This window comes from Notolepis coatsorum (assembly GCF_963971535.1).
Source record: "Notolepis coatsorum genome assembly, chromosome: 8".
Taxonomy (NCBI): Eukaryota; Metazoa; Chordata; class Actinopteri; order Aulopiformes; family Paralepididae; genus Notolepis; species Notolepis coatsorum.
Window position 1 is genome coordinate 33,789,055 of NC_140172.1, and position 27,028 is coordinate 33,816,082.

Sequence of the window (27,028 nt, forward strand, 5' to 3'; positions counted from 1 at the left end):
AATGTATCCCAATGGGGAGGGAGCGTATGCGGCCACTTGCGGCCGCCTATAGGAAATGCGCTGCAGTCGGCTTCTTTTTTCAGCGCCTTTCAGCTTTTTTGTGCGGCCGCACACAGCGTTTGAAGTTGAAACTTTCTGAACTTTTCAGAGCGATGCGCTGAGTGTCTTTTCAGACAACCAATCACAGCCTATCATATCTACCACTCTGTTTGTAACCTGACACCGGAGCTGCCTCCCTGTCTCCCTATAACTACACGAATACACTAATAAAAAGCTAATACAAAGCAAAGGGCGAACTGTGGTGTCAGGTAATAACAATATATAATTAATATACAATAAAGTATATTAAAATATACTATATGTACAAAACCGCTGCGGTAAAATACGATAAAAGTTATTATTACAAGATGGCTGTCATGTAGGTGTCGCTAGAGTTCTTTCTCTCTCGTCATCAGGTAGGTTGGTGACTGACAACTCGTTGTCATAGCTACAAAAGGCTCGCGCTGCGTTTTTTTTTCTCACCGCAAGCGCTCCACCCCAGTACTTCCAGCGCACTGCCAGCGTTTTTCAGCTGGAAATGTGAGATAGGTGGACGCATGCCCTAAGGCTGTCTAGACTAAAGAAAAGTCTTTGTCTACCCAATGAGTAGGGCTGTCTAGACTAAAGAAAAGTCTTTGTCTACTAATCAGTATAGGGCTGTCTAGACTAAATAAAAGTCTTTGTCTACCCAATGAGTAGGGCTGTCTAGACTAAAGAAAAGTCTTTGTCTACTAATCAGTAGGGCTGTCTAGACTAAATAAAAGTCTTAGTTCACTAATCAGTAATCACCCCCAGTGATGGTTGAGAGAGACAGAGGGGGAGGAGGGAGATACTCAGAGAGATAGTGTCAGGTAGCTCATTGAGAATGCAGGATTGTACCCACTGAATAGAATCACCACAGAGCCAGAATGCATAGTAAGGGTGTTTCTAATGAGAATTTCCTTTGATTATGCCTAAAATGGGCTTCCATTGAATTTTGATGACATCATCACAGGAACAAATATATTTTTTTGTATCCACTTTTTCTCCCATTTTCTATTTTTCTCCCATCCCAATTTCGTATCGTCCAATTCAACCCTCCCCTGTCTTGAACGCTGTTTCTTGCCTCCCACAAGCCGGCTGCAATGTGGACTAAGGGTGGTTTCTCACTCACTGCTCTGTGTCGAATCAGAGCCGGCTCGCATCAGAAAATGGTGTGTCTGTCTGAGTGAGAACGCTGTCCCCCGTCCCCGCCCCCCGCTGATTCGTCCCCGGGGGCGCTGAACCTGGACGCCTGAAATAGGTGGTCTCAGGTGCGCGCTGAGTGGGGGCGGTTAGGCCTGGCAATTTTGTTTGCCATTGCTATGTCTATACATTGTTCAATGCATTTATTTCTATAGACCAGTGGTGCCCAACCAGTCGGCCGTGGTCGACCAGTAGATCAATGACATGCAATATAATTGCCACAAGCGATGGGATAATGTTAGCTTCTGAACAGGCTAGCTAACTAGCGTTTAGCCGTTAGCCATTGCTGTATACTATACTTTCTTGTTCGAATGCATTTATTTCTATTAGACCAGTGGTGCCCAACCAGTCGGCCGTGGTCGACCAGTAGATCGTTCAAAACGCTCAAAAGCGGACTCTACAACACCATCCATTCGTGATAAAATGGGGTGGGTTATATTGACAAGGCTTGACAACAGAGGTTCAAATATAACTTCATATTTATTGGCAATTTGTTCATTTTATATCAACATCCAGAGTCCGCAGTCGTGTTAAGACATTCCCGTTTACATTTTCGGTCGACCAGTAGATCAATGACATTCAATATAATCGATGCGAGCAATGTTACTAGTAAAACTAGCGTTAGCCGTTAGCTTAGCGTTATTGTTAACCCTGCAAAACGATCAAAAGCGGACTCTACAACAGAGTTCCATTCGTGAGAAAAGGGGGGTGGGTTATATTGACAAGGCTTGACAACAGAGGTTCAAATATAACTTCATATTTATTAGTTATTTGTTTCTTTATATCAACATCCATTCTCCAGTCTCCGTGTTAACACTTCCTGTGTTTACATTTCGAGCGTGACATCATCGACTACGGCAAGCTTACAAGCTCAAAACGCAAACCGTAAACAAAACCCAGAGCGCACCCAGACTGAAGTGTGTACACAAACTAGAGGGGGGAGAGGGGGGGGGGGAGTTCGGCACGGAACTCGGAATGAGGACGGCACGGAGCTGATTTCGACCCCGATGTTGAGTGAGAAAGCCCCCTAAGTCATACATAGCACGAGTCCCCTCCGATACTCGAGGTAGCAGCCGGCGCATCTTTTCACCTGTGCAGCGCGATCTTTCAGCGTCAGGGGTCTGCGCTTTGGAGGGGCGCCGCCCCCATCACTTCTTGATTCTACTGCGCAGGCGCACCAACCGACCTGTAGGAGTCGCTGTCCACAACGTCCGATCCCCACCCCTCAGTTTTCCCTCCCCCTAATACTGCCAATTGTATTAGTACGGATGACCAGCCAAACTGAAAACAATGTGGAGAGCTGGGCTCGAACCCAGCGTCTCCAGCATTTGTGGTGAGTGCCTTGCCCACTGCACCACCTAGCCGCCCCACAGGAACAAATATTTGACTGTTTGTACAGTTCACGATTCAGCCTAAATTATTTATTTAAATATTTTCCTTTGATGTTCAATCAATTGGACCAATGGGATTCCTTATTTGTTTGACTAATAAAGGGATAACAGTCATAATTATGATTAGGCCTGTTTGCAACATTATGGGAAAACTTAAAACACTGCAAACTTAAAACACTGCACACTTAAAACACTGCACACTTAAAACACTGCACACTTAAAACACTGCAAACTTAAAATACTGCACTGTTGGGGGGGGGGCTAGTTTGGTTAACTAATTGAGTAACAATTAGTTAACACGTTTCGCAATTATGCCACATCAATGTGGAACGCCCTACCCAAAGCTGTAAAGGAATGTGGATCACTACCCACTTTCAAAACCTCTCTCAAGGGACACCTACGGGAGACTGCAATTCAACACTGGCCCCTGTAAATATCCTAACCCAACCCCCTCCAATGTACAGTCATTTACCTAGTATGGTTTTGTCAATAGTCCAATGTACAATTTTGTTTGTTTGTACAGTGTCCCCCCCCCCCCTCAATGTACAGTTTTGCTTGTATATACAGTGTGCCCCCCCCCCCCCCCCAACCACCTCCAATGTAGATTACCCAGTATGGTTGTCAATATCCCAGTGTACCCAACCCCCCCCCACCCAACCTCCTCCAATGTACAGTTTCTACGTCAAATGTATATACTCCCTTTTCCTGACTCCTTCTGTATCACAAACAGTACTGTATTTGCAAATCTGGTATGTCATAAATGTATAGATGTAGCAGTACTGACTATCTGTATGTCATGTATGTCATATATGTCCTGATGAATTGAAAATGGGGGACCCTGATGTAAACAAGACGAAAGTCTTTCTCTGGTCTGCATCCCCTTAACAATTGTGTGTATTGAGCTGTACTGTATTGTACCCATTCTGCAATCTGTTAATAAAGTTTTCAATCAATCAATCAATCAGTACCTCAGACGAAGAACCAAATATACGTTTTCAGAGGAACCTCTTGAGCCCTAGCCTTTTTTCTGAAAATCCGCCTAAAAATACATACCTAAGTAAATGGAAGATTGCTCAACCTCTACAAATCCATTTGCATGTTCTTGGTATCTAGGGGCATCTATAGATCTCAAGGAATGTATTACCAGTGTCAGAAATAATGTGTCTGTTACTAGGCTTGAGTAAATTGTAATGAACCAAAAGAGAATGTCAATACTATTTCTTTTTTTTACAGTGAATAACACCATGCTATAAATGACCAGACATGAAAAACTGCCACTGAGCTCGTCCAGCACCTTCTTGAGATCACGTGTACAAACAATCTAAGCAAATTAATAAAGGGAAGATGATTAAACAGAAGGTTTTGTAGATACAGTACTGAATTCTGCCATCCGGACACATGCTATTTGAAATATTATTATAGAATATAGAATATCAGGCCTATAAATGACCTTATTATAGCCAAGTCGCACATCTATGGATCGAGCCAAATCTACTCTTTCCAATGGCAGAGTTCAATCTGGATTTAGTATCCCTGCGTGCAGCAAACCGTGAATGAAATCTACTTTAAGTACAGTTACTATTTTATCATGTAGATTTCTCCGCATCAGATTGCAACGCTGTTTTTTGCTAGACGTTCACAGAAAGGTAGAGAAACTAACTGCATTATAATTTATTCAAATAACGTTCAGGTTTGTGGTAGATAATCCAGAAAAATAAGATAAATAAAAAAGTTAATCCACAAGTAATTTGATTGACAGGAGCTGGCTTGAGCTGTGTAACTGCAGCTATGGTTAACAGTTGGTTAATATAGTTATATTCGTTTACAATTTGATATGCTTATTTTTGTATGTTAATAATAATACACACAATTGTATTTCATAGTATTTCTTATGGGTTTATATAAGATATATTAGTGGCGCACTATTTCTATTTGTTTGTGCAATTATTTCATCTCACAAGACTTCCACCTGGTATCCGGTGACGTGTTTCCGCCTTCTTTCTCTTGAGTTGCGACATGACTGTGGGTGGATTATTGACTTTCCTGTCAATCTTAACAAGCAAAAGACAATCCATCATCAAGACAACTTAACAAGACAATCTTCCAAGATAAGGATCAAAGACATAACACCATAACGCATCGATGTTCTCTTATACTGGCACACAGCCAATAAGGTATTGATTGTTTTGGATGATGATTTGGTATATGTGACAGTTGATGTTCTGACCACGGTTTTAATGGACTTTCAATGTTAATGGTATCTTTTGTATGCATTTGTATGTTATACAGATTTTACGGTTTGGATGGAGAATGAACAAGCTTAATTAAAATCAGTTCAAGAAATCTACTTGTGTTAATTGCGTCGTGCCCGGAGGATGTCACAAGCTGGGTAGTGTCGTTTTTCGAAATTCCAACGGCCATTGAAAGCCCTGGGTCTCCTCTCCTCATATGAGGGATACTACAAACAAAATGGCGGCGCACATTTCCAAGCATCTATATTGGCCAGTTTCAAAACTCATATTTCACGAATAAAACCTTATTGGTAAACAAACGTATTGCTGAAAATATACACTATGACTGCTGTTTTTACAGGGTTAGGGTCTTTACTCTTGGCTACATTTGGAAAAAAAACACAACATTAATTAATAGTCTGTAGAGATGGATTTATGGCGTGATGTCATTTTGGGTCCGGTACCGGACCCGTCGGGCCTAATTAAGAGAGTTCATGTGCTAAACCTTTAGAAAAAGATTTAATAGGGTGCAAAAAATCACTAATGTTTCAACACAAACGTATCTTCTTCAGAGTCTGTTTCTTCTTCAGAGTGAAGAACATGGTAAGTTAGTGTTGTGTTCACTCATTGTTAAAGACAGTCGAGGTTGACCAGTTTCTTACAGTATATGGTTCTTCAGTGCAAGGGTTCAATAAACCAAAATGTTTTTAAAATAATATTTTAGTATTCATATGCTTTCCAGTGCCCCTCCCTAGTCAAAATGGGGATAGCAGCACAAAGGAGGAGAGTGAGGGAAGCAGAGAAGAGGGCTGGGTTTTGGCCCTGATAACCTGATTCCATTTGATTTGATATTTGATATATATATATTTATTTTTTATCTACTTTTTTCTCCCCATTTTTCAATTTGTTCTCCCATCCCAATTTCGTATTATCCAATTCTTCCCTCCCCTGTCTCGAACGTTGCTAGACCATGCCTCCCACTGGTTGGCTGCAATGTGGACGAAGCCTTGCATCACGTGTCCCCTCCGGTACACGAGGAGGCAGCCGTCGCATCTTTTCACCTGTACAGCACGATCTCTCAGTGGCGAGGAGTAACGCGTGGTAGGCTCACGCTGCCCCCGATACTTCCTGATTCTGATGTACAGGCGCACCAACCGACCTGTAGGAGTCGCTGTCCACAACGTCTGATCCCCACCCACCGGCTTTCCCACCCCCTAATACTGCCAATTGTATTAGTATGAACGACCAGCCAAGCCGGAAGCAACGCCGAGAGCTGGGCTCGAACCCAGCATCTCCTGCGTTAGTGGCGAGCGCCTTGTTCACTGCGCCACTTAGCCGCCCTATATATTATTTGATATTTGATTTGATATCCAAATGTTTTTTTATTCTAATTAGTGTATATACAGTACTCAACTACATAGTGCACAAATACAGCCATGGCCTATTTAATTAAATTACATTTTATAACTATGTTATATTCTATTGTACTTTTATTTTAACTCAGTTTATATTCCATTTTATTTTATTCTACCCTTTATTTTATTCTACCTTAATTGTCTGTCTGTTAATGTTGCACCAAAAATGTCAAAATCAAATTCCTTTTAAGTGCAAACTACTTGGCAATAAAAACCTTTCTGATATTAGGCTTGATGGAGCTGGTTTCCTGTCAAAAGACGTAATTCTGTGAAGTGAGTTTCCTTCAGCAGAAATTGTCAATCTATCTACGGGAGGCACGCAAAAAAATTATGCTTGGAGAAAATGTTCACAGATCCACTGAAAAAAATATTAAAAGATCGATCTTGGGATGTTTTTGGGATCGATTTTGAGATAAATTCGATTCAAATGAAACGATTCAATATCGATTTCCTGATATTTTTTCGCAGCCCTAGTAGAGAAGTACAGCACTGTGAGGAGGACAGTGACACTATGCTCATGACGATGTGATTCACAAGCTGCTCTGTTTGAATTAAACACTGTTTTATAAGATGATTAGGGGTGGGAATCATCAGAGGCCCCATATTGATATGATCACAATACTAGAGACACGATAATAGCATTATTGTCACGATATTGTAATATCGCGATATTGCGATATATTTTACTATTTATTACCTTCAACTACAAATTATGTCCCCAACGGAAAACTTTGTTACCATCTGCAATAAGAATATATATAGATCATCTGCCTTGGCTTAGAGTGGATCAGAGGCTGGCATGCAGCCTTGTAACATTTTTGTTTAATATTTATAAAATTGGTAAACCTAAGTCTTTGTGGTCAGAACTACAACCCACCAATACTAGACATGGCTATGTCACCAGACACGCCGTGGGTCTTCATTTTACTCTACCTCTACCAAGAACAAATGCTATTTTTTTTTTTTTTTTTACTTTGACCAGTCACCTGGTTCTTTTAGCGTTTATCGCTTTTTCTTCGCATTCATACTTGGTCAAGTTCGACCGACAGAGCAGGCTGAAAGGGTTCAGATGGGGGGGAAAGACACTCTGGGAAAGGCACGGCTGCCGTCCGGGACTCGAACGCGCTCAGCCCCAGATCCGCGCAAGCGCGGTTGTCCACGGCGCTGAAATAGCACTCGCGGTACGTGGTGAGCTACTGGAGCTCCCCGAACAAATGCTCTTTAAGAATAGTATAGTATAACTTGAGATTGTATAATATAGCATGTATAGCAGTGTTGTACATAAAGACCCAGTGCCTCATCCGTAGCTAACAGTGTATTGCACTACCACAGGACCTAGCATGTCCTACCATGCTCTGTAAATAACTCATGTACAGATACCGATATGCCCTACTTTGTTTACTTGTTTTATTGCACAATGTCATTCTATTGGATTCTTATTATATATTACTATTGTATTATGCACATCTTTGCGGGCAAGACCCCCCGCATTTCATTGTATACTTGTATGCCGTGACAAATAAAACTCTTGACTTGACTTAAGAGAACCGTAATGTATAGAGCTGCTGCAAACTGGAATTGTAGGCTATACCTGTGAAGATAATGATGATCAGCAACAAATGTACTTTTAAGAAAAAGTTGAAAAATGCTGTTATGAATAATGAAATACAGTTGAGTTACTGATTTATTTAGTTAGTATTGTTAGTTTAGTTAGTTAGTTAGTTAACAGTAACAGTAAGAAGCATTTTGTATGAAAGTATTCTGTACTTCTGTATGACAACTATTAAAGAAACTTGAAACTTGAGTTAGTTAGTTAGTATTGTATTTGTGGCTAGAGCCTTTGTGTGAGGGCTGGGTAGGAACTGCATGCTTCCCAACGAGGGGGCGTGCCGAACATTCTACCTCACGCACCTGAGAGTGGTTGGCAGTCAGCTTGTCGGGAGACTACAAGTACTGCCGACTGCCTTTCACTCATTGCCAGGTCGTTCTGTACACTACCATCTACTGCCGCGTCTCCGGTGCGAGACGTCGTGCCATCTTGTTGCTACCATCTACCGCCGCGTCTCTGGGGTGAGACGTCGTGCCATCTACTGCCCTACTCTCTCTCCGTGGGCCTCGTTCCTGGTGTGAGACTTCGTCATCGCTCTGTATGCTTCCACGGGAGGATTCCTATGTTCTCACTCCTTTTTTGTGGGTCCTGTTTGCCGAGTTGCCCGTCGGCAGCGTTCCTGGTGTGAGACATCGTCATCACTCTCTATGCTTCCACGGGAGGATTCCTATGTTCTCACTCTTTTTTCATGGACCCCTGTTTGCTGAGTTGCCCGTCTGCAGTGTTCTGGTGAGTCTGTACAAGATCAGACTCAAAACTGTCATTTCATTCATGGACTCTAGAAGATTCACCAGTGTATTTTTGTTCTCCCTTAACACTTTGAGTGCCACGCCGGGTTTTCCTTTTTACCCCCTTGATGCCACGGTCCACGGCCAATGTTAACGTTAATATCGCCTAATCTATGTTTTAAATTATGGCTATGTGTCTAATCTGCCCATCGCTTATCAAAGAATCATTTTCCAGTCAACATTGGCAAGGCAGATTGTATTTTTATCGCTTCATTTCCGTTTGATAGCATTTTGAAAATCACCCGTTTTCCGGGGAAAAACAACCCATTCTATGATAATCGCCTTTTACTGGAATATTCCAGAACGTTATCATTTGTCTGTCTATTTATGAATCGTTTTCAAATAAACGCTAGATGATCGATAGTATATGTGTGCGCACGCACGCTCGTGCCGTGCGCTGATAATCGCTGCTATTATTTCCTCATGGCTTTTACAGTCAAAACAGCTATATCACATATAGTGGAAACGCTTATATCTCCGTGAAAACGAGTCTGATTATCCTAACACTGATAACATAGATTCCTTACCTGACATCAGATGGTATCCAAATGGTATATTCCAATTCCTGATCACCATTCGAAAAAATCGATAAGTGTATTGATCCAACGTGTGTACAGTAGAACACATGATTCCCCGCGGCTCAGAGGCTCCAGAATGAACTCTGGTAACCCCGGCTGCATCAGTGAGAAGTAAAATGTGGAGTCAGAAATCCGTTCTCCCATTCACTTTCATTGAGTCCATTCCAAAAGAGTGATTTACCATCTGGGAGACGATAGGGGGCGCTTTTTTCACATCTGATCGCCGGCGGTCCCCGTAACACTTTGTGTGTTTTTTTTGTGAGATTTTAAAGATATTGAGAATGTACTTAGGCTAAAGTGTTTCTTACGTTTTTATTGTTTTTTTATTACTGTAATGTAATGTACTGTAATGTTGTAAGTTATGTGTTCGGACCGCAGGAACAATAGTCTTTCACCCATGGGTGTAGACTAATGGGGATCCAAAAAATAAACGATAAAGAATAAACAAACTGTTTTATCTAATATCTAAAGATAGCATTTTCAAGTTCACCTCATTCCAATAATTTGTATTGCAGAAAAATGGGATCGTCAAGCAAAGAAATATCAATACTTGGCGTCAGTGTATTGTTATACAATGGCATGCAAATTTCTTGATTCTGATTGGCTGAAACAGTCAAGTTACCGGTTGTTATTTTGTATAACACACTCCATGTGACCCCAGATCCCTCCCACAACCGAATTACTTTTTTTTTTCTGTCTGAATTAACTGTACATTGGATTATCGACGAAACCTTACTTGGTCGCAAGAAAAGGGTCTCGTGTATTATTGGGTTAGGACATTTACTGTACATTGGAGGGGGTTGGGTTAGGACATTTACAGGGGCCAGTTTCGAATTGCAGTCTCCCGTAGGTGCTCTCTTTTGGTTTTGAAAGTGGGTAGTGATTCACATTCCTTTACAGCTGTGGGTAGGGCGTTTAGTCCCTTGTTTGAGCCGAATCTGGGTTTAACATGTGTAGGAGCCTGAAAATATTGTCTATTATTCAGAACTGCTGACTTGCCTTTTTATCTCCCCTTTCTGCACCAAGACATTCTAATTAGTTTCATTGATATTCGCACGAACAATGACACAAGCGTCTCCTTCTTCTATCGCTGGAATATGGATTATAAACGGCATTACTGGATTCTATTCTACAATCCTTTTCCCTGTGGAGCTAGTAGGCGACCAGCAGGGGGCGGTGGCAGGCAGAGAGTGTCGGAGAGAGATGGAAGGAGATATATGGAAGCGGAAGGGGAGAGACGCTCTCTTCGGCAGTGAACTTGACCATGAACAGTCGCAACGGGCGTGTGCTCTGGAAGAGCCCTGTTGCAGAAGTTATGTTGAAGTTACTTACTCCCTTGACCGGGACCCGTAGAGAGACCCACGATGTCTGAGGAGATGGCGGCGAAGTTGGAGACGCAGCGATGAAGGAGTTGACTGACCAGGCCCTCCACACTCACGCCGCGCAGGAAAGGGCGGCGAAGTTTGAGGAGCTGCAGGAGGAGTGTCGGGCTCAGGCGGCACTACTAAAGCAGCAAGCCGAAGCGATTAAGGAGTTGATCAACCAGGCACTCCTAGAGAAGAGCTACACTCAGGCGGTCCTAAAGGAGCAACGAGACGGCGAGGACGCCGCCGCCGAGGTAAAGAAAGAGGAGGCCGAACGCATGGAGGAATTGACCGCGCAGGTGAAGGCCCTGACGAACAGAACCCACACACACGCCGGCCTCCTGGACCGACAGGCGCTGGCCCTGGAAAAGACCCAAGCCGCTCTCGACCGGGACGGACGCGAATCCCGCACCGGCCCCTCTACCGTGTACGTCCAACGGGACCGAAAGTGCAGCGAGTTCGGAGGGGGAAAAGAGAGAGGAGAGCCGCTGGTGGAGGACTGGATCCAGGACATGAAAGCGCATTTCCGGATAAGCAGAGTGCCCGGCGACGAACAGGCAGAGTTCATACAACAGCATCTAAAAGGCGAGGCTAAACGGACGGTGCGCTTCGTGCTAGAAGGGACCGCCCCGGAGCCGGACGCCGCGTTCCGACTGCTGCAGGAGACGTACGGAGATAAGACCTCGGTCAGTGCCCGCCTGAGAGAGTTCCTCGACCGCCGACAAAGAGAGGGCGAGACCGTGAGGGAGTTTGCTTACGATCTACAAGAGCAGATGCGTCGCATACAGGGCCGAGAACCCCAACGAGTCGCGGATCCTGCCGCCCAGCTGCAGGAGCAGTTCGTGGTAGGCCTGAAGGATGGGATGCTGCGACGGGAAATGAGGAAGTCCGTAAAGGAGAATGGGGAGCGGATGTTTTTCGAATTGATGATGGCGGCGATAGACTGGTCCGAAGAGGAGATGGTCCTCCCCCCCACAGGGGGTGCCGGCAGGGGCATGATACGCGGCGTCACCGTGAAGAGATGCGAGCCACCTCTGGACATAGCCGCGCTACAGGAGTCCATCCGACAGCTCTTCGCCGGCCAAGAGCAGTTGGGCACACGCATGGAGCAGCTCTTCCAGGCGTTTCAACAGGAGCGAGACCCACCCCAGAGAGGCTTCGCCGGAAGCCGACGGAGGAGAGACGTGCCCTCTACCCCGCGCAGACTAACTCACCGGAGCGAAGATGGGAGACTGATCTGCTACACCTGTCAACAGCCCGGCCATATCGGCCGTGAGTGCCCCCGCGCGATGGGAGAACCGCGCCCGAAGGAAGCACCGGGCAGTGAGGTTCCCCTTCCACCAGCACAGGGAGCCACCCACACAACCGCCGGCGGGTCGGCCGACCTGGCGACCGCCAGACGAGGGGTCGGAGAGAGAAGGGTGGTGACGTGCCGGATGATACGCCACCAAGACGGCCGGCCCGACAGCCGCGCTGGTGCCCGGGCGCCCATTCCAATGAGACCAGAACCGGAGACTGTACCCAGGAGACAGAACTATTACGGAGGCTTCCGACCAAGGGGTTCCCCCAGCCCCAGGCTGGTGCGAGACCGAGAGGAGAACAAGGGGAACAGGTCAGAAGGAGGTCAAGGGGGCAAGGACGGCCCGGACCAGGGGCCTCGTCGGCGCCGCTACCGCCGCAACTTCAACTACCGCCGCAGACGCTCGCCGGCCGGCGACAAGCCGGGCCCAGAGGGCGGCGATGGAAACGTCAAGGGGACGTCAGTGTTCACGGTTCGTCCCGAAAGAGGGGGCCCCGAAGGGGCCGTGCATAGAGATCAGAGCAAGACCTGCTCCTTCCTGGCCTCCAACACGGAAGAGCGGACGAGAGCTCCCTGAAGGATCCCGATGAGAGCGCAGAGCTCATCCGAAGCAGACGTGGGGGGTGCCTTCGTTTACCCTCGGGAACCGCACCCTAGGGCGGGTAGCCCACCCAGGGCCTCGCGGGTCGTCGCTGAAGCAGCGCCGAACGAGAGAGGAGAGGTAGAGTTGGTCCCCTCAGACGAGGACGGCGAAGACGGCGGAGACTGGGGCGAGGAGGGCGCCGCGAGCGGCCCGTCAGAGGCCTCGGAGGACGAAGCCGTGGCCGAGGACCTGCCAACATAGACAGACGAGTCTGACACAGAGTCAGACGCAAGGGGGGTCGAACGAACCCGGCCCCAGCTGTATAGCAGAGGTCAGCCACTCGCTCTGTGTTTCCAGGACCATGTGCTAAGGTGTCTTAGTGAAACAAGGTGTGTGAAACTGTTAGCATAATGTGTGATTGTGGATCTATGCGGGAAACTGTTGGTCTCAGGACCGTTTTCATGCATGCGTTGGTTGGTGTTTTGTTGTTAACTTGCAGAGGACTTAGCAAGTTCAAAGTGGGGGGAAATGTAGCAGCCTGAAAATATTGTCTATTATTCAGAACTGCTGACTTGCCTTTTTATCTCCCCTTTCTGCACCAAGACATTCTAATTAGTTTCATTGATATTCGCACGAACAATGACACAAGCGTCTCCTTCTTCTATCGCTGGAATATGGATTATAAACGGCATTACTGGATTCTATTCTACAATCCTTTTCCCTGTGGAGCTAGTAGGCGACCAGCAGGGGACGGTGGCAGGCAGAGAGTGTCGGAGAAAGATGGAAGGAGATATATGGAAGCGGAAGGGGAGAGACGCTCTCTTCGGCAGTGAACTTGACCATGAACAGTCGCAACGGGCGTGTGCTCTGGAAGAGCCCTGTTGCAGAAGTTATGTTGAAGGGCCCCGTGGGATAGAGACGGGTGATAGGAAGTACTTGCTAGTTGACGTGATATCCTAGAAGTACCAGCGATAGTGTGTGAGCAAACGGTACAGAACAAAGCACTAACGTTGTATTATAGTAGTTACTGTGTGCGGTATAAGTAGCGTGCGGCTAACAGCATATCTGAGTCCTTAGTAGTCGGGTTATAGTAGTTACAGTGTGACGGTATAGAGTGCGAGCCCAGATACGCGCGTGGACCTACAACCAGTCTGCTCCGGCTGCCTGCAACCAGTCAGCCCCGGCTGCCTGCGACCAGATCTACACCTGACTGCCTGCGGCCTACGGGAGTTCGCCCCGTCCAGCAGAGGTCGTCATCGGCCAGCATACGCTCTCAGCCAGCACTGCCTCTCTGCTCCAGCTCCGCTGGCTGGTGTCCTCGCCGAGAGTGTTCGACGCCATCTTGCCTTCCGGACAACAGTGGCGCGGCGAGGCGGCCATTTTGGATGAGTATAAATGAGCGTCTATGCTCCGGAGCCTTACACCGTACACAGTGTGATGCAGCCCGCGGGCGAAGTCAGCGTTGCTATTACAGTGCATAAGGGGAACCCCAAACAATATATGCCGGCATTAGAATAGGGCTTTTGCAAGGTATTAGTGGGCCCACCTTTTTGTTTTCTTTCATTTCCTTTGAGTGTGATACCGTGTTGGTGTTTAATAATATTTTCCCATCTAGTTAACCCTTTCTCTGTGGAGAAGTTACAGACCTGGTGTATTATAAATAAAGCCTAGAGAGGTATTATTCTTGCCGTATAATTAAAGCCTTTTGAGGTATTATACAGGGTGAAGACCCAGACGTGGGTGATGAGTCAAACACATTGAAGTATATTATCCCTGATATTAACCCAGAGGTGGGTGTATAATATACGTGTTTATGAGGTATGGGGTTACCAACGGTACTATAGTGGGACTTCCGTCCAATTGGTCACTAGTAGTAGATCATTGTAACTGACCAGTAAATAACATTAAAGAATTGGATGGGAGATTTGTGTGTGTGTCTATCCATGGGCCGGTTGACAATCCTTTTGGTGTGGGTAACGTTAATATAATTAACCCTTTCCTATTCCACCTTTCCCTCTTCATTGTAAGGTTTCTAGGGTCATTGAGGGAGGGTACTGGGATCCGTAACAGGCTGAGATCCAGACGCCACCGTACACCACTGCCCAGTATATTGCTAGCCAATGTACAATCAATTGACAATAAACTGGATGACATCCGAGCAAGGATTCAATATCAAAGAGACGTTAGGGACTGCAACGTCCTCTGCTTCACCGAAACATGGCTCACACCGGAGGTTCCAGACCACGCAATTCAACCGGCAGATCACTTCTTTATCCATCGCAAGGATCGGACATCAGCAGAGTCCGGTAAACAACGTGGAGGAGGTATTGCCTTCATGTTTAACAAAAATTGGAGCGATCCAACTAACGTGAAGGAATTATCCAACCACTACTCCCCAGAACTGGAATATATAACCATCAAGTGTCGTCCTTTCTTCCTCCCGAGGGAGTTAACGGCGATCGTCCTGATCGGAGTGTATATTCCACCGCAAGCCAGCAACAAGGTTGCGCTCTCCAGACTCCACGACGAGGTAAATAGAATACAAGTGGCGAATGTTAACGCCGCCATTTTAGTGCTGGGAGATTTCAATAGCGCCAATCTGAGAAAGGTATTGCCTGACTTCTATCAGCATGTGACTTGCAACACCAGAGGCGGTAACATCCTAGATCACTGTTACACGCAATTTAAAGGTGGCTACAAGGCTCATTCTGATAGTGGCTTTGGTAAATCAGATCACGCGTCCATCTTTCTTTCACCAAAGTACAAACAGAGAATTAAAAGTACTCCTGTAGTCTCGCGAGAGGTGCAGAAATGGGATTTGACGTCAGAGGAGACGCTCCGGTCCGTGTTTCACTACACAGACTGGAATGTGTTCCGCGACACAGATAACATTAATGTCTACACGGAAACAGTGCTGGACTATGTTTGTACTAGGGTGGAAGAAACAATCCCCACTACCAAAATGAAAGTTTACCCAAATCAAAAACCCTGGGTAGACAAATCCGTCCGTGAAGCTCTGAGAGAGCGCACCAAAGCATACAACGACGGCCTAGTGGCAGGCAACATGAATGACCACAAGGTGGCGCGATACAACGTAAGGAGGACAGTGTCAGAGGCCAAACGGCGCTACAGGGATAAAATTGAACTCCAGTTTGAACAAGCTGACTCTAGAGCTATGTGGCAGGGGCTCAAAACGATGACAGACTACAAAGGCGCCTCCCTCAAACTGAACAGTGACATCTCCTTAGCAAATTACCTCAATACCTTCTATGCGAGGTTTGATGCTGGTAATAACAACACCAGCTCACAAGCCACGGCAATGGGGGGGGGGGGTCGGCTGCTGATGGAGGCGCAGTGTTCAGGGTAACAGAGCATGAGGTGAGGCGGACCTTTAAAAAAGTGAATATCAGGAAGGCAGCAGGTCCGGACGGCATCCCCGGCCGCGTCCTAAAAGTCTGTGCCGACCAACTGGCCCCAGTATTCACTGACATATTTAACCTGTCCTTAGAACAGGCTGTCATCCCCACCTGCCTGAAGAAGTCCACTATTATCCCTGTACCCAAAAAATCCAAGCCTGCTTGCCTCAACGACTACCGCCCTGTAGCTCTCACCTCCATAGCCATGAAGTGCTTTGAGAAGCTAGTAAAGGGCTACATCTGCTCCTCCCTCCCCATCAACATGGACCCCCTGCAATTTGCATACCGCCCCAACAGGTCCACGGAGGACGCCATAGCCCATGTGCTGCACACAGCAGCATCACACCTGGACAAGAGGCAGGGGAACTATGTGAGAATGCTATTCATCGACTACAGCTCGGCATTCAATACCATAGTCCCCTCCATACTCATAGCCAAGCTCAGGGACCTGGGCTTGGGCTATGACCTCTGCCAGTGGGTCTTGGACTTCCTGACTGGCAGACCCCAGGTGGTGAGAGCAGGCAACTGCACCTCCTCATCCATCACCCTCAACATAGGGGCCCCCCAGGGCTGTGTTCTGAGTCCCCTCCTCTACTCCCTGTACACACACGACTGTGTGGCTCAGCGGAGTAGCAATACAATCATCAAATTTGCTGACGACACAGTGGTGGTGGGCCTGATCTCTGCCAACGACGAGAGGGCCTACCTGGAAGAGGTCAAGGTCCTGGCGGGATGGTGCCAGGAAAACAGCCTCTCCCTGAACGTCAGCAAAACAAAGGAGATGATTGTGGACTTCAGGAGGTCGGGGGTCAAGGACTACAGCCCCCTCAGCATCGACGGGGCACCGGTTGAGAGAGTCAACAGCTTTAAGTACCTCGGAGCCTACATATCCGAGGACTTGACATGGACCACACACATTGACAGTGTTGTGAAGAAGGCACGACAACGCCTCTACTTCCTCAGGCGCCTAAGGAAGTTCCAAGTCAGCCAGAAGATCCTTAAGAACTTCTACTCATGTACAATAGAGAGCATCTTGACCGGCAACATCACCTCCTGGTTTGGGAATAGCACTGCACAAGACCGAAGCAGACTACAAAGAGTGACACGTTCAGCCGAACGCACAATTGGAGGGGGGCTCCCCACCCTCCAGAACATTTACAACAAGCGTTGCAAGGGCAAGGCTAAGAGAATCATTAAAGACTCCAGTCACCCGAACAACTGCCTCTTTGAACTGCTGCGGTCAGGCAAGCGATACCGGAGTCTCAAGGCGAGCACAGAAAGACTAAGAAGAAGCTTCTATCCCCAGGCCATCAGGCTGCTAAACGAACAATGAATGAACACTACACAACAACAACCACCAAACGCACATAGCACACACATCCACACGCACACACTCACTTTAAACAAACACACTGTAGCACCCACTCCACACACTTTATAGCACACACCCACTTTAAACAAACACACTGTAGCACCCACTCCCCACACTTTATATTTATGGATGAAGGATTGCACTACAACTCGTACACCTTACTGTAAATTGTACCTAAAATTGTACCTCATCCCATTTCTGCTTTGCACTAGATAGTACTGTACATTAGTACACTGCATAGTATTGTGTATTGTATATTATATGGTAACTCAGAACATTGTACATATGTCTATACCGAACACTGTGACCTCATTTTTCTTCTTCTAAATTCATGCTATATTATGTTATTATGTTATTTGATACTATCTTGTCTAGCACAGTCTCTGGAGCGTAACAGTAAGAAGCATTTTGTATGAAAGTATTCTGTACTTCTGTATGACAACTATTAAAGAACTTGAACGTGTTGGGGAGTACTGCTGACCGCCCTGCTGCAGGGAAGGAAGACCAGAGTACCAGACCGGGTTGGTAAATCCCGGGCCCCATCCACTCACACTACCAGCCTCCAGTTGACGCTCCAGGCCCAAAGACGAGGGTGCAGTCAGACGGAGCTCTACTGTATCCAGCTACCTCGTGACTGCCAGCAACCGTTCCCACGAAGCAGGGATAATCCACCCTGCTACACATGGTTTGTGGAGCTCCCTCTGGTGTCTACTAGTGGATCTACTATTGGATCTACTTTCTCTGTGGATGGTTTTGTGAATAAATCTCCATTATGCTTCAATTACTGTGTGTTTATTGTATAGCAATTAGGTTGGGTGAATTCGGTCATTGTATAAACGCATTACATCACTTGAAGTCGTGTGTTATACAAATTAGATCACGCCTATGGGGGTCTAACGACCCTCGGCTGTGCCTCGGGCCTAACAACCACCCATAGGCGTGATCTAATTTGTATAACACACGCCGTCGCGTGATGTAATGCTTAAATATAATATTGTGATATATTGCTGTATTTTGTTCACACCCCTAAAGACGATTACTCATTCATGCATGCACAGACAAACACACATACTGTACACACCAAAAGCTACTCTCTGTTTGGCTCTTGAATGAAATTAACCAAAATAAATTGCACAAAGAAAGCTGTCAACGTGCGCATGTACACACACGCTCATGCATACACACACACACACACACTTAAATGTTCTGAATCAGACCTTACCTCCTCCACAGAGATGGGTAGAATCACTCGACTGAAAAGAAAGACACAGGGAGGGAGAGGTTACTTAAAAATCATCACTCACAAAAGAACAACTAAGCAGACAGCCAAGTAGCCAGCAGCACATTCTGCCCATGTGACAAAATGATCCACAGAGGCTTTGAACAGGACGTTTGGAATGGCCATTTATCTTCCGTGTCACTGAAGAGTATGGTTGCTATGTGCAAAAACAACGGATGTATTTTAATTTATGATTGTCAACAGGGTAAACGTGATCATCGCCAACACTCTAATAAATTACAGACCAGCAAGAACACTGCGATCATCAGCTGCTGGACTACTAGAGGCTCCCAGAAACAGTCAAAAGAGGATCGGTAATGCAGCCTTTATCAACTATGCCCCAAAACTATGGAACAAACTACCCCAAAACATCAGGGAAGCCAACTCGCTAGACATCTTCAAAAGACAGCTTAAAAGTCAAATCTATCTCTTTGCTCAGGCATTTAAATGAAACATCAGGGATATCCTGACACAAATTGTACTTTACCTGCACTATTCTTACCCTACCTGTTGTACTTTACCTGCACTATTCTTACCCTACCTGTAGGTAGGGTAAGAATAGTGCAGGTAAAGTACAATTTGTGTCAGGATATCCCTGATGTTTCATTTAAATGCCTGAGCAAAGAGATAGATTTTACTTTTAAGCTGTCCTATCAAATTCATGTGTCGGTTCTATGCACTGTAATTTTAAGAGCACTGCTCTGTTGTAATTCAAAATTGAACTATTTTATCACACTTTTTACTTCTTACTGATGCACTGCTCTGTTGTATGTTAAATACCCTGTTGTATGTCCATTCCATTTTATAATTTTTAGCCTATTTTTAAACTGAATCCAACCGCACTTTGTTTTTACTCTGTCTATTCTATTTTTATTATTTGTATTACTGAATAAAACTGTAAACAGAAAGGCCTATATTGGGATGCTAGATCCGAATGTGAAACACTGTGATTTACCTTACCTTGCTACCTCTGTATCTTTTTTTATGCTCGCTTATGCCTGTATTTTTTACTGTTGTGAAGCACTTTGAACTGCAACTTCTGTATGAAAAGTGCTATACAAATAAAGTTTATTATTATTATTATTATTATTATCATTATCATTATCATTATCATTATCATTATCATTATTATTATTATTATTATTATTATTATTATTATTATTATTATTATTATTATCACATACACCGTGAAATGGATTTCAGATCATATCTCCCCAGCCCTAGGTCACAGCTCTTAAAGGCTATGGTAATAATGGTTACCCTTGTCGTTTCAATGTCAGTCTTATCGTCTGATCGCACCGCGGGACACATTAGACCTTTTATCTGGCCAGTGGACAGTAATCAGATTGAACCGGACCGCATCCCAAGGAGGCCTGGCTCACGCTGTGATTTCTGTCAAACACAATCTAGCCATGTTAGCTACATGACTCAAAGTCTATTTTTCAGATACTGAAAGAATATCTTTTTGTATATTAAGTGTTACTATGTACTATGTATAGAGTATACTTGCAAAGTATTTTTGGTACTTCGTATGTGCTTTCATGTACTAATTCAAAGCACATATTTAGTACGATAGTCATTAATATGCTGTAAGAAAATAGATATTTACCTAACTTAAGTTGTACTTTAGTAAACGTATTAAAGTATACTATTTTGGCAAGCAAACCCAGTAACCCAAAATACATCAAAGGTATAATTTATATATATTTAAGCACATCTTATGTACAACTTATAAATGAAGTGGTTTCAATTGAACAGAACTTTAGTACATGAAAAGTAAGTATACTTTTTATTTATTTTTTACTTGGGTATGAAGAGGAATAGCAGGAAAAAGTTAAGTTACACCCTAATGGCTCGTTTCACTGAGGAAAATTTTCATAACGCCATTTTGTGGGCACAGTTAAGCTCTAATAATTGACTAATAAAAGCCAGGATAGCTGTAAATGTCTGTTTAGTATCATGTCAATCGGACAGTTTTAAAATCTGATGTGTCATGATAGCGGCCCCTGACCCGTTATGGCCAAGGTTCAAGGTAATCGTTGGAACCTACTTTGAGTCATAAGCTATTAACTAATAGACTACATTAACCAATCGATCAATTTATGGCACCATGTGTGTGAGAGAAGGAGAAACAGAGACAGAGTGAGAGAGTGAGAGAGTGTGAGAGTGAGAGAGAGACAGAGATAGAGACAGAGAGAGAGAGAGAGAGAGAGAGAGAGAGAGAGAGAGAGAGAGAGAGAGAGAGAGAGAGAGAGAGAGAGAGAGAGAGAGAGAGAGAGAGAGAGAGAGGAGAGAGAGAGAGAGAGGGAGAGAGAGAGAGAGAGAGAGAGAGAGAGAGGAGAGAGAGAGAGAGAGAGAGAGAGAGAGAGAGAGAGAGAGAGAGAGAGGAGATAGAGGGAGAGAGAAGGGGATAGTACTGTATATTTGCATATCTTGTATGTCACAATGTAACAGTACTCTGTATATCTGTATGTCATGCATGTCATAAATGTCATGGTTAGATTAAATGACTAGATTAGATCTTTATATCTGTATATCTGTATGTTGTGTATGTCATAAATGTCACTATGAATTGAAAATGGGGGACCCTGATGTAAACAAGACGAAAGTCTTTCTCTGGTCTGCATCCCCTTAACAATTGTGTGTATTGAGTTGTACTGTAATATACCCATTCTGCAATCTGTTAATTAAAGTTTTCAATCAATCAATCAATCAATCAATCAATCAATCAATAGATGGAGAGAAGAGTGAGGAAAGAGAGAAAGAGAGGGTGAGGGGAGAGAGAGGAGAAAGAGACAAAGAGAGAGACAGAGGAGAGAGGATGAGTGGAGAGAGAGATAAAGAGACAGAGAGGAGAAAGAGGGGATTGAGAGAAAAGAGAAGATAGAGGTGAGAGAGAGGTAACAGAGAAACACACGCACAGAGAAAGAGCGTCTTTCGAAATCCTATTGCCTTCTTTGCTTTGTATCGGACTAGTGCAGTGGCTGTTTGGAGTGTGTGCCCGATTGCTTGGCTCCCAGTATTGCTACTTGCAACGTTGTCAAGGGGCATGCCTGTTTGGAGTGCGTGGCCGCTCTGAACGAGTGACTGTTCAGAATGGGTAGAATGCTTGGCTCCCAGTGTTGCTGCTTGCAGCACTGTTGGGGGCCGTGCTTGTTTGGAGTGCATGGCCATTCTGAGCGGGGCCCATAGTGTGGCCCCCAGAAGTGCTGCTTGCAGCGTTCTTGAGAACTGTAGTGTGGCTGTTTGCGGTGTTCTTGGGAACCACGCATCCGCTCGACTTCACACTCAACATTGCAACCCATTGGGTCCTCAGCAATACACCTGCCAAGTGTGCTCGGGATATGTGAAGGACAGTGAGGACAGACATACAGATACAGACAGACAGAGTTGACTTCCTATTTTCGTTAGATACTACTAAGACAATGAAGGAAGTCTCAACTGCTGGCAGTATGAAAAACAACATGGAACAATAACTACAGCACCGCCACCACACTTGCTACTGTACCAATTTATATAGGGTTGTAGAAAAGATACAGTACTCTAATAACAGAAGACAACGTACCACCACCAACCTTGCTACTGTACAGATGCATGACGGGTCACAGCAAAGATACTCTAATAACAGAAGACAACGCACCACCACCAACCTTGCTACTGTACAGATTAATAAAGGGTCACAGCAAAGACACTCTAATAACAGAAGATAATGCACCACCACCAACCTTGCTACTGTACAGATTAATAAAGGGTCACAGCAAAGATACTCTAATAACAGAAGACAACGCATTAAATCTGCACGAATGGGATGAAAACGGAACAGATCCTGTCTCCTACGGGGGCAGAACTTTTACACAGGTGCTATCGTTAACAATGACACACTTGTTTTACACTGGATCTACAGGTCAGAAAAACTTCAATTTAGTCTCAAAATGTCCAGAACACATTCAACTTCCAATACAGAACACATTCAACTTCCAATATCAATGTCTATGGTCAAGAAGAAAAATAGCCACATTCGGCCAAAGCCTCTACATCTGTGATTGGGGGTGGAGCCTGTGCTGCTCTAGTCTCCTGAGGTGGGAGGGCAGTAAGCCAGCCTTGTGTAACTCACGTGACGCATTTACAGGAAGTGAGAAGGACTTGGTTTGTCTCCCTGCGAAAGGTCTCTGGTCACAGCGTATTGGTCTATTATTGTCTAGGTTGAACCTAATATGTCCCCTTCATAGAGATCTATAGAGTGAGCACTTCTGAAAAATCCTGTTCCTCGTGGCCCAACGCCATTTGAGTCAGATGATATCCTTCTGCCACGCATATTTACATTTACATTTAGTCATTTAGCTGACGCTTTTATCCAAAGCGACAAGTCAGCAGGAAGGGTACAACTCTATCAGCTGAGTAACAATGTTCATCAAAGTGTTGAGTGCTACAGTGTAGGTTAGTAATATATTATTAGGACAAGTGCATGACAGTAAGGTTAGTTAGGGTTAGATATATATATATTTAATTATTTTTCATTTCAGATATTGATTGAAGAAGTGTGTCTTTAGTCGACAGCGAAAGATTGGACGTGTTTCGGCTGTCCTAACTGTGGTGGGAAGTTTGTTCCACCATTGTGGGGCAAGGACTGAGAATAGGCGGCTTCTCTTTGATGACCCTCCCGGAGCTCAGATAGGAGTAGGTCTGAGGCGGCCAGAAGATGCAGAGCGTAGGGGTCTTGAGGGTGTGTAGTTAGAGACCATTGACCGGAGGTAGGCGGGAGCCGTTCCCTTGGATGTAGGAGAAAGTGACTGCTCTCATGTGTATACTGCCACCTAGAGGCTTTGATTTATTCTGTAATAAAGTTACTGTTCCCCATCACTCTTTCTACTAAGTGGCAGTAATGTATAAAGTTCACTGTTCCAAGGAGGAAACAGTGTTTTCTTCTGGGTAGAAATGGCGCGGTAGCAGTGGGAACACTTTTGCTGTACTGTGTAGATTGAAAGTGCACATTCTAGCTTGAATCTCTTTGGTCCCCTTCCTCTACCCAGCTTGGTAGAGAGATTCTGTGCCTCATGAGGAGGGACGCGATAGTAAGGACATGTTTCTGGTAAGCAGAGTAAGGATTGTGTAGACTTTAGATGAAACTCTAAAACTATAATGTTTTCATATATGTCCATTTTCCAGATGCAAACCATTCATGAATGCTTTTACATTTGCTGTTCTAAACACCAGTGTCTGGTAGGACATTATGGGGAATATCATCTGGAACACGGACCAGCTTGTCAAAACCTCAATGGAGAATTTGTCTGCTCTCTGACACTTGACATTTTGAATCAAACGTGACTTTGAATGAAAATAAAGATTTGAACATTTGAATCACAATGTCAGCATCCAGAAAGCAGAAAGCAAAAAGATGACAGATGTTTTACTGACATTTTGACAAATTGGACCATTTCAACAGTGTTTTGACAAATGAGCGCCCTGAATTTCATATTCAGGTACGATAGAATGCACCTGAGTAATAAAAGATTAAAAGAGGCATGTTTGTGTAGTTCTCTTTCTTCCAATGGCTGCCTGTAGCCACTGCACTTTCAAAAGAAGATCATTTCTGTACAGTGGTGGAGTAGGTAAAATTTTGGAAAAGCACAATATTACTTTTCCACTGTGACTTGTTTACAAGTTCCAGTAATAACACTAAATTATATATTTTTGTTGATATAAAGTATTTCTCATATATCAACACACATAGCAAGTTAGCACACATTGTTTCACACAAATGGAGGACCAATGTGCATTCTAAACATTCTGTGAAAGGCCTCTACTACATGATATACCGTCGCTTGAAGGATCTCTTAAAGGGGACGTGCATTGCTATTCCTTGCACTATTTGCAAGGAATTCCTGTGAGTCTATTGAACACGTCTGTAAGGTAAAAATTCATTGTTTTATATTTCTAATCAAGTACTCAAACGCCTCATTTTCCAGCCTCAGGATTTCAGGCTGTTATTGGATGGGCTCCGCCCATAAGCGCTTTGAAAGACAGTCACCCACACAGTCTGCGAGTGGCAGACAGAGAGAGATATAGAGACATTGAGGGGGATACTAATTAATTTCGCCGCAGGGGGGCATAATCCCACGGGACAATGCATTGGTAACTTGTTTCAAATGACAATATATACCTCTGTGATTATTATTGTACGGATCTGAATACGGGCGTGCGCGTCGGAGCATGCGCAAAGATATTTGACAGTGATATGCTGCTCCCAACTGCGAGGGAGAGATATAGAGAGAGATAGATAGAGAAAGAGAGAGAGAGAGAGAGAGAGAGAGAGAGAGAGAGAGAGAGAGAGAGAGAGAGAGAGAGAGACTTTGAAGGAGTGTGTGTAAAAATGTGTGCGCGCCGGCGCACCGTGGGATGAGTCTTCTCTCACACACATTTTTACACACACTCCTGCAAAGTCCCGCGCGTCCCTCTCTCTCTCCCTCTCTATCTCTCTCTCTCCCTCTCTCGCTCGCTCGTTCTCTGCTGTCTGTCAGACTCGGTGGCACCCTGTTTGAGGAAGTAATCCACTCGCTCTGTTGAGCAAATTGTGGGCGGTGACTACAACCACAGAGCCAATCAGATCACAATCAGCTCCACCAGCTCCTTGTTACGTCACCTTGTGAGTCAAATCAGAATGACCTAATTCAATGGAGGAGGAAATGGTCTCAACTGAATTAGAGCAATCCGCCAATATGGTAATTAGAGACACAGACCCATTGATACTAACCCCATATTGCTATAAAACAATGCTAATCACTGGAAAAATCCATTTATAATGCACGGCACCTTTAAGTTCATCTCACTATCCATTCACAGCAGCTGCAGCTGCAGCTGTGCTCGCCATGGCACGGGATTTCAGCACCACTCTCCACTGGACAGCTCCCTGCCATCATGGTGTTGTTGCTGTAGCTTACAGTCATTTGTGACCGTGTGCGCCAGATGCATAAGGTTATGATGATAATAAGGGAGGGAATTTTGAGGACGAGTCAAAGTCTCAGACCCGAGTTCCCATCTCTGGCTATATAGCGTAACGAGCCATGACATATACAGCCAGGAACCAGCAAGGGGTTCACGTGCACTTTTCCTTGTCAAATTTGATTGATTGAAACTTTTATTAACAGATTGTAGAATGGGTAGAATACAGTACGGCTCAATACACACAATTGTTAAGGTGATGCAGACCAGAAAAAGTCTTTCGTCTTGTTTACACCAGGGTCCCCCATTTTCAATTAATAATGAATTGTAAGTAGGGTGCAACAAGCACCGTGCAATCCATTCTTTGTGGATCTAGCCCTGAGTCATCGGAGGACTGAAGCTGATAGTCTCTGAAGGGACCAGGATGAGTCATGGCTGTGCTCTGCTGAAGTACACATAGAAGGAGAATTATAACAGACGAGAGACGGTTGAGACACATAATATATGAAATTATAGCTGTGTTGGATCAAAACAATCCTTTCCTAATTATACACCCATAAATGTCTGTCAGAAGTTGATTTAAGGGTTTCTCTGCAGCGAGGATCAAGAACAGATGAGGACATTTCCTTCACATGATTTGTGCGAATGGTCCATCTGTAGTATTTGAACACACCTGACGACCTGAGCTATTGTTATGCAAAGTAGCCAGGTGAAAAAAAGCAGATGGAACGGCGTGCAAACCCCGTCCAATGACCACTGCACCACTGCCTGCCCTAGACCCCAACCTTTCCCCCCCTCACGAAGCCAGATGCCTCACACCTCACGGTGTATGTACCTACAGCACCGGACCCCGCCCCTTCTACCATGTGTATACAATGTGTTCAACACTGCTTATCAGGAGCTATTGGGGATACGAGGCCTGTATCTTCGTGGAGTCATCCGCCATAACTCTTGACTAACTTGTATTTCGTTTTAAATAAATCTGTAATAACCAAGTCTATTTGACTGAGTATATCCTGGGTTCCGGCTCATTTCCTCCACAGTGTCAAAAAACCTACTACATTAACATTGACATATAGCTCTTAAACGCTCACAGCCTTTATCATAGTCTATAATTAAAGGTAACATTTGAAAGGTCATAACTACCACACCCTAATTCAGATTGACAGGACATTCACATATCCAGGTAATCCTTGCTCTAGTCTAGAATGTGTTTCTTGAACAACCAGAATCTACCATATTGGATTTTCTGCCATTGTTCCATAATTTTGCCACATTCTCTGTGTTACAAAGCTAGCCTTTGAACATTCTCATAAAGCTCCTGAAATTGGTATACCTTACTAAAAGCTCTGGATGTGGATGTATTATTAGATATGGATGTATTGTTAGAAAAATGATTACTCTACATTAAAATGTTGTCGCACCTTTACGTCATTAAGTTATCTCTACTTAACTTAAGTATTTTAAGTTATCTCTCTACTTATCTTAAGTCATTAAGTT

At 44.7% G+C, this 27,028-nt stretch overlaps 1 protein-coding gene across 1 annotated transcript in view; it reads right to left on the minus strand.

Moving 5' to 3' along the window:
- Nucleotides 1-27,028, minus strand: part of pitpnab (phosphatidylinositol transfer protein, alpha b) — a gene marked incomplete at its 3' end in the record, with an annotated part of 93,699 nt that overhangs the window by 47,234 nt on the left and 19,437 nt on the right. Inside the window, exon 2 of the mRNA XM_084319796.1 lies at nucleotides 18,533-18,563. Coding sequence (XP_084175922.1) covers nucleotides 18,533-18,563 — 31 coding nt within the window. The remainder of the gene's footprint in view (nucleotides 1-18,532; nucleotides 18,564-27,028) is intronic.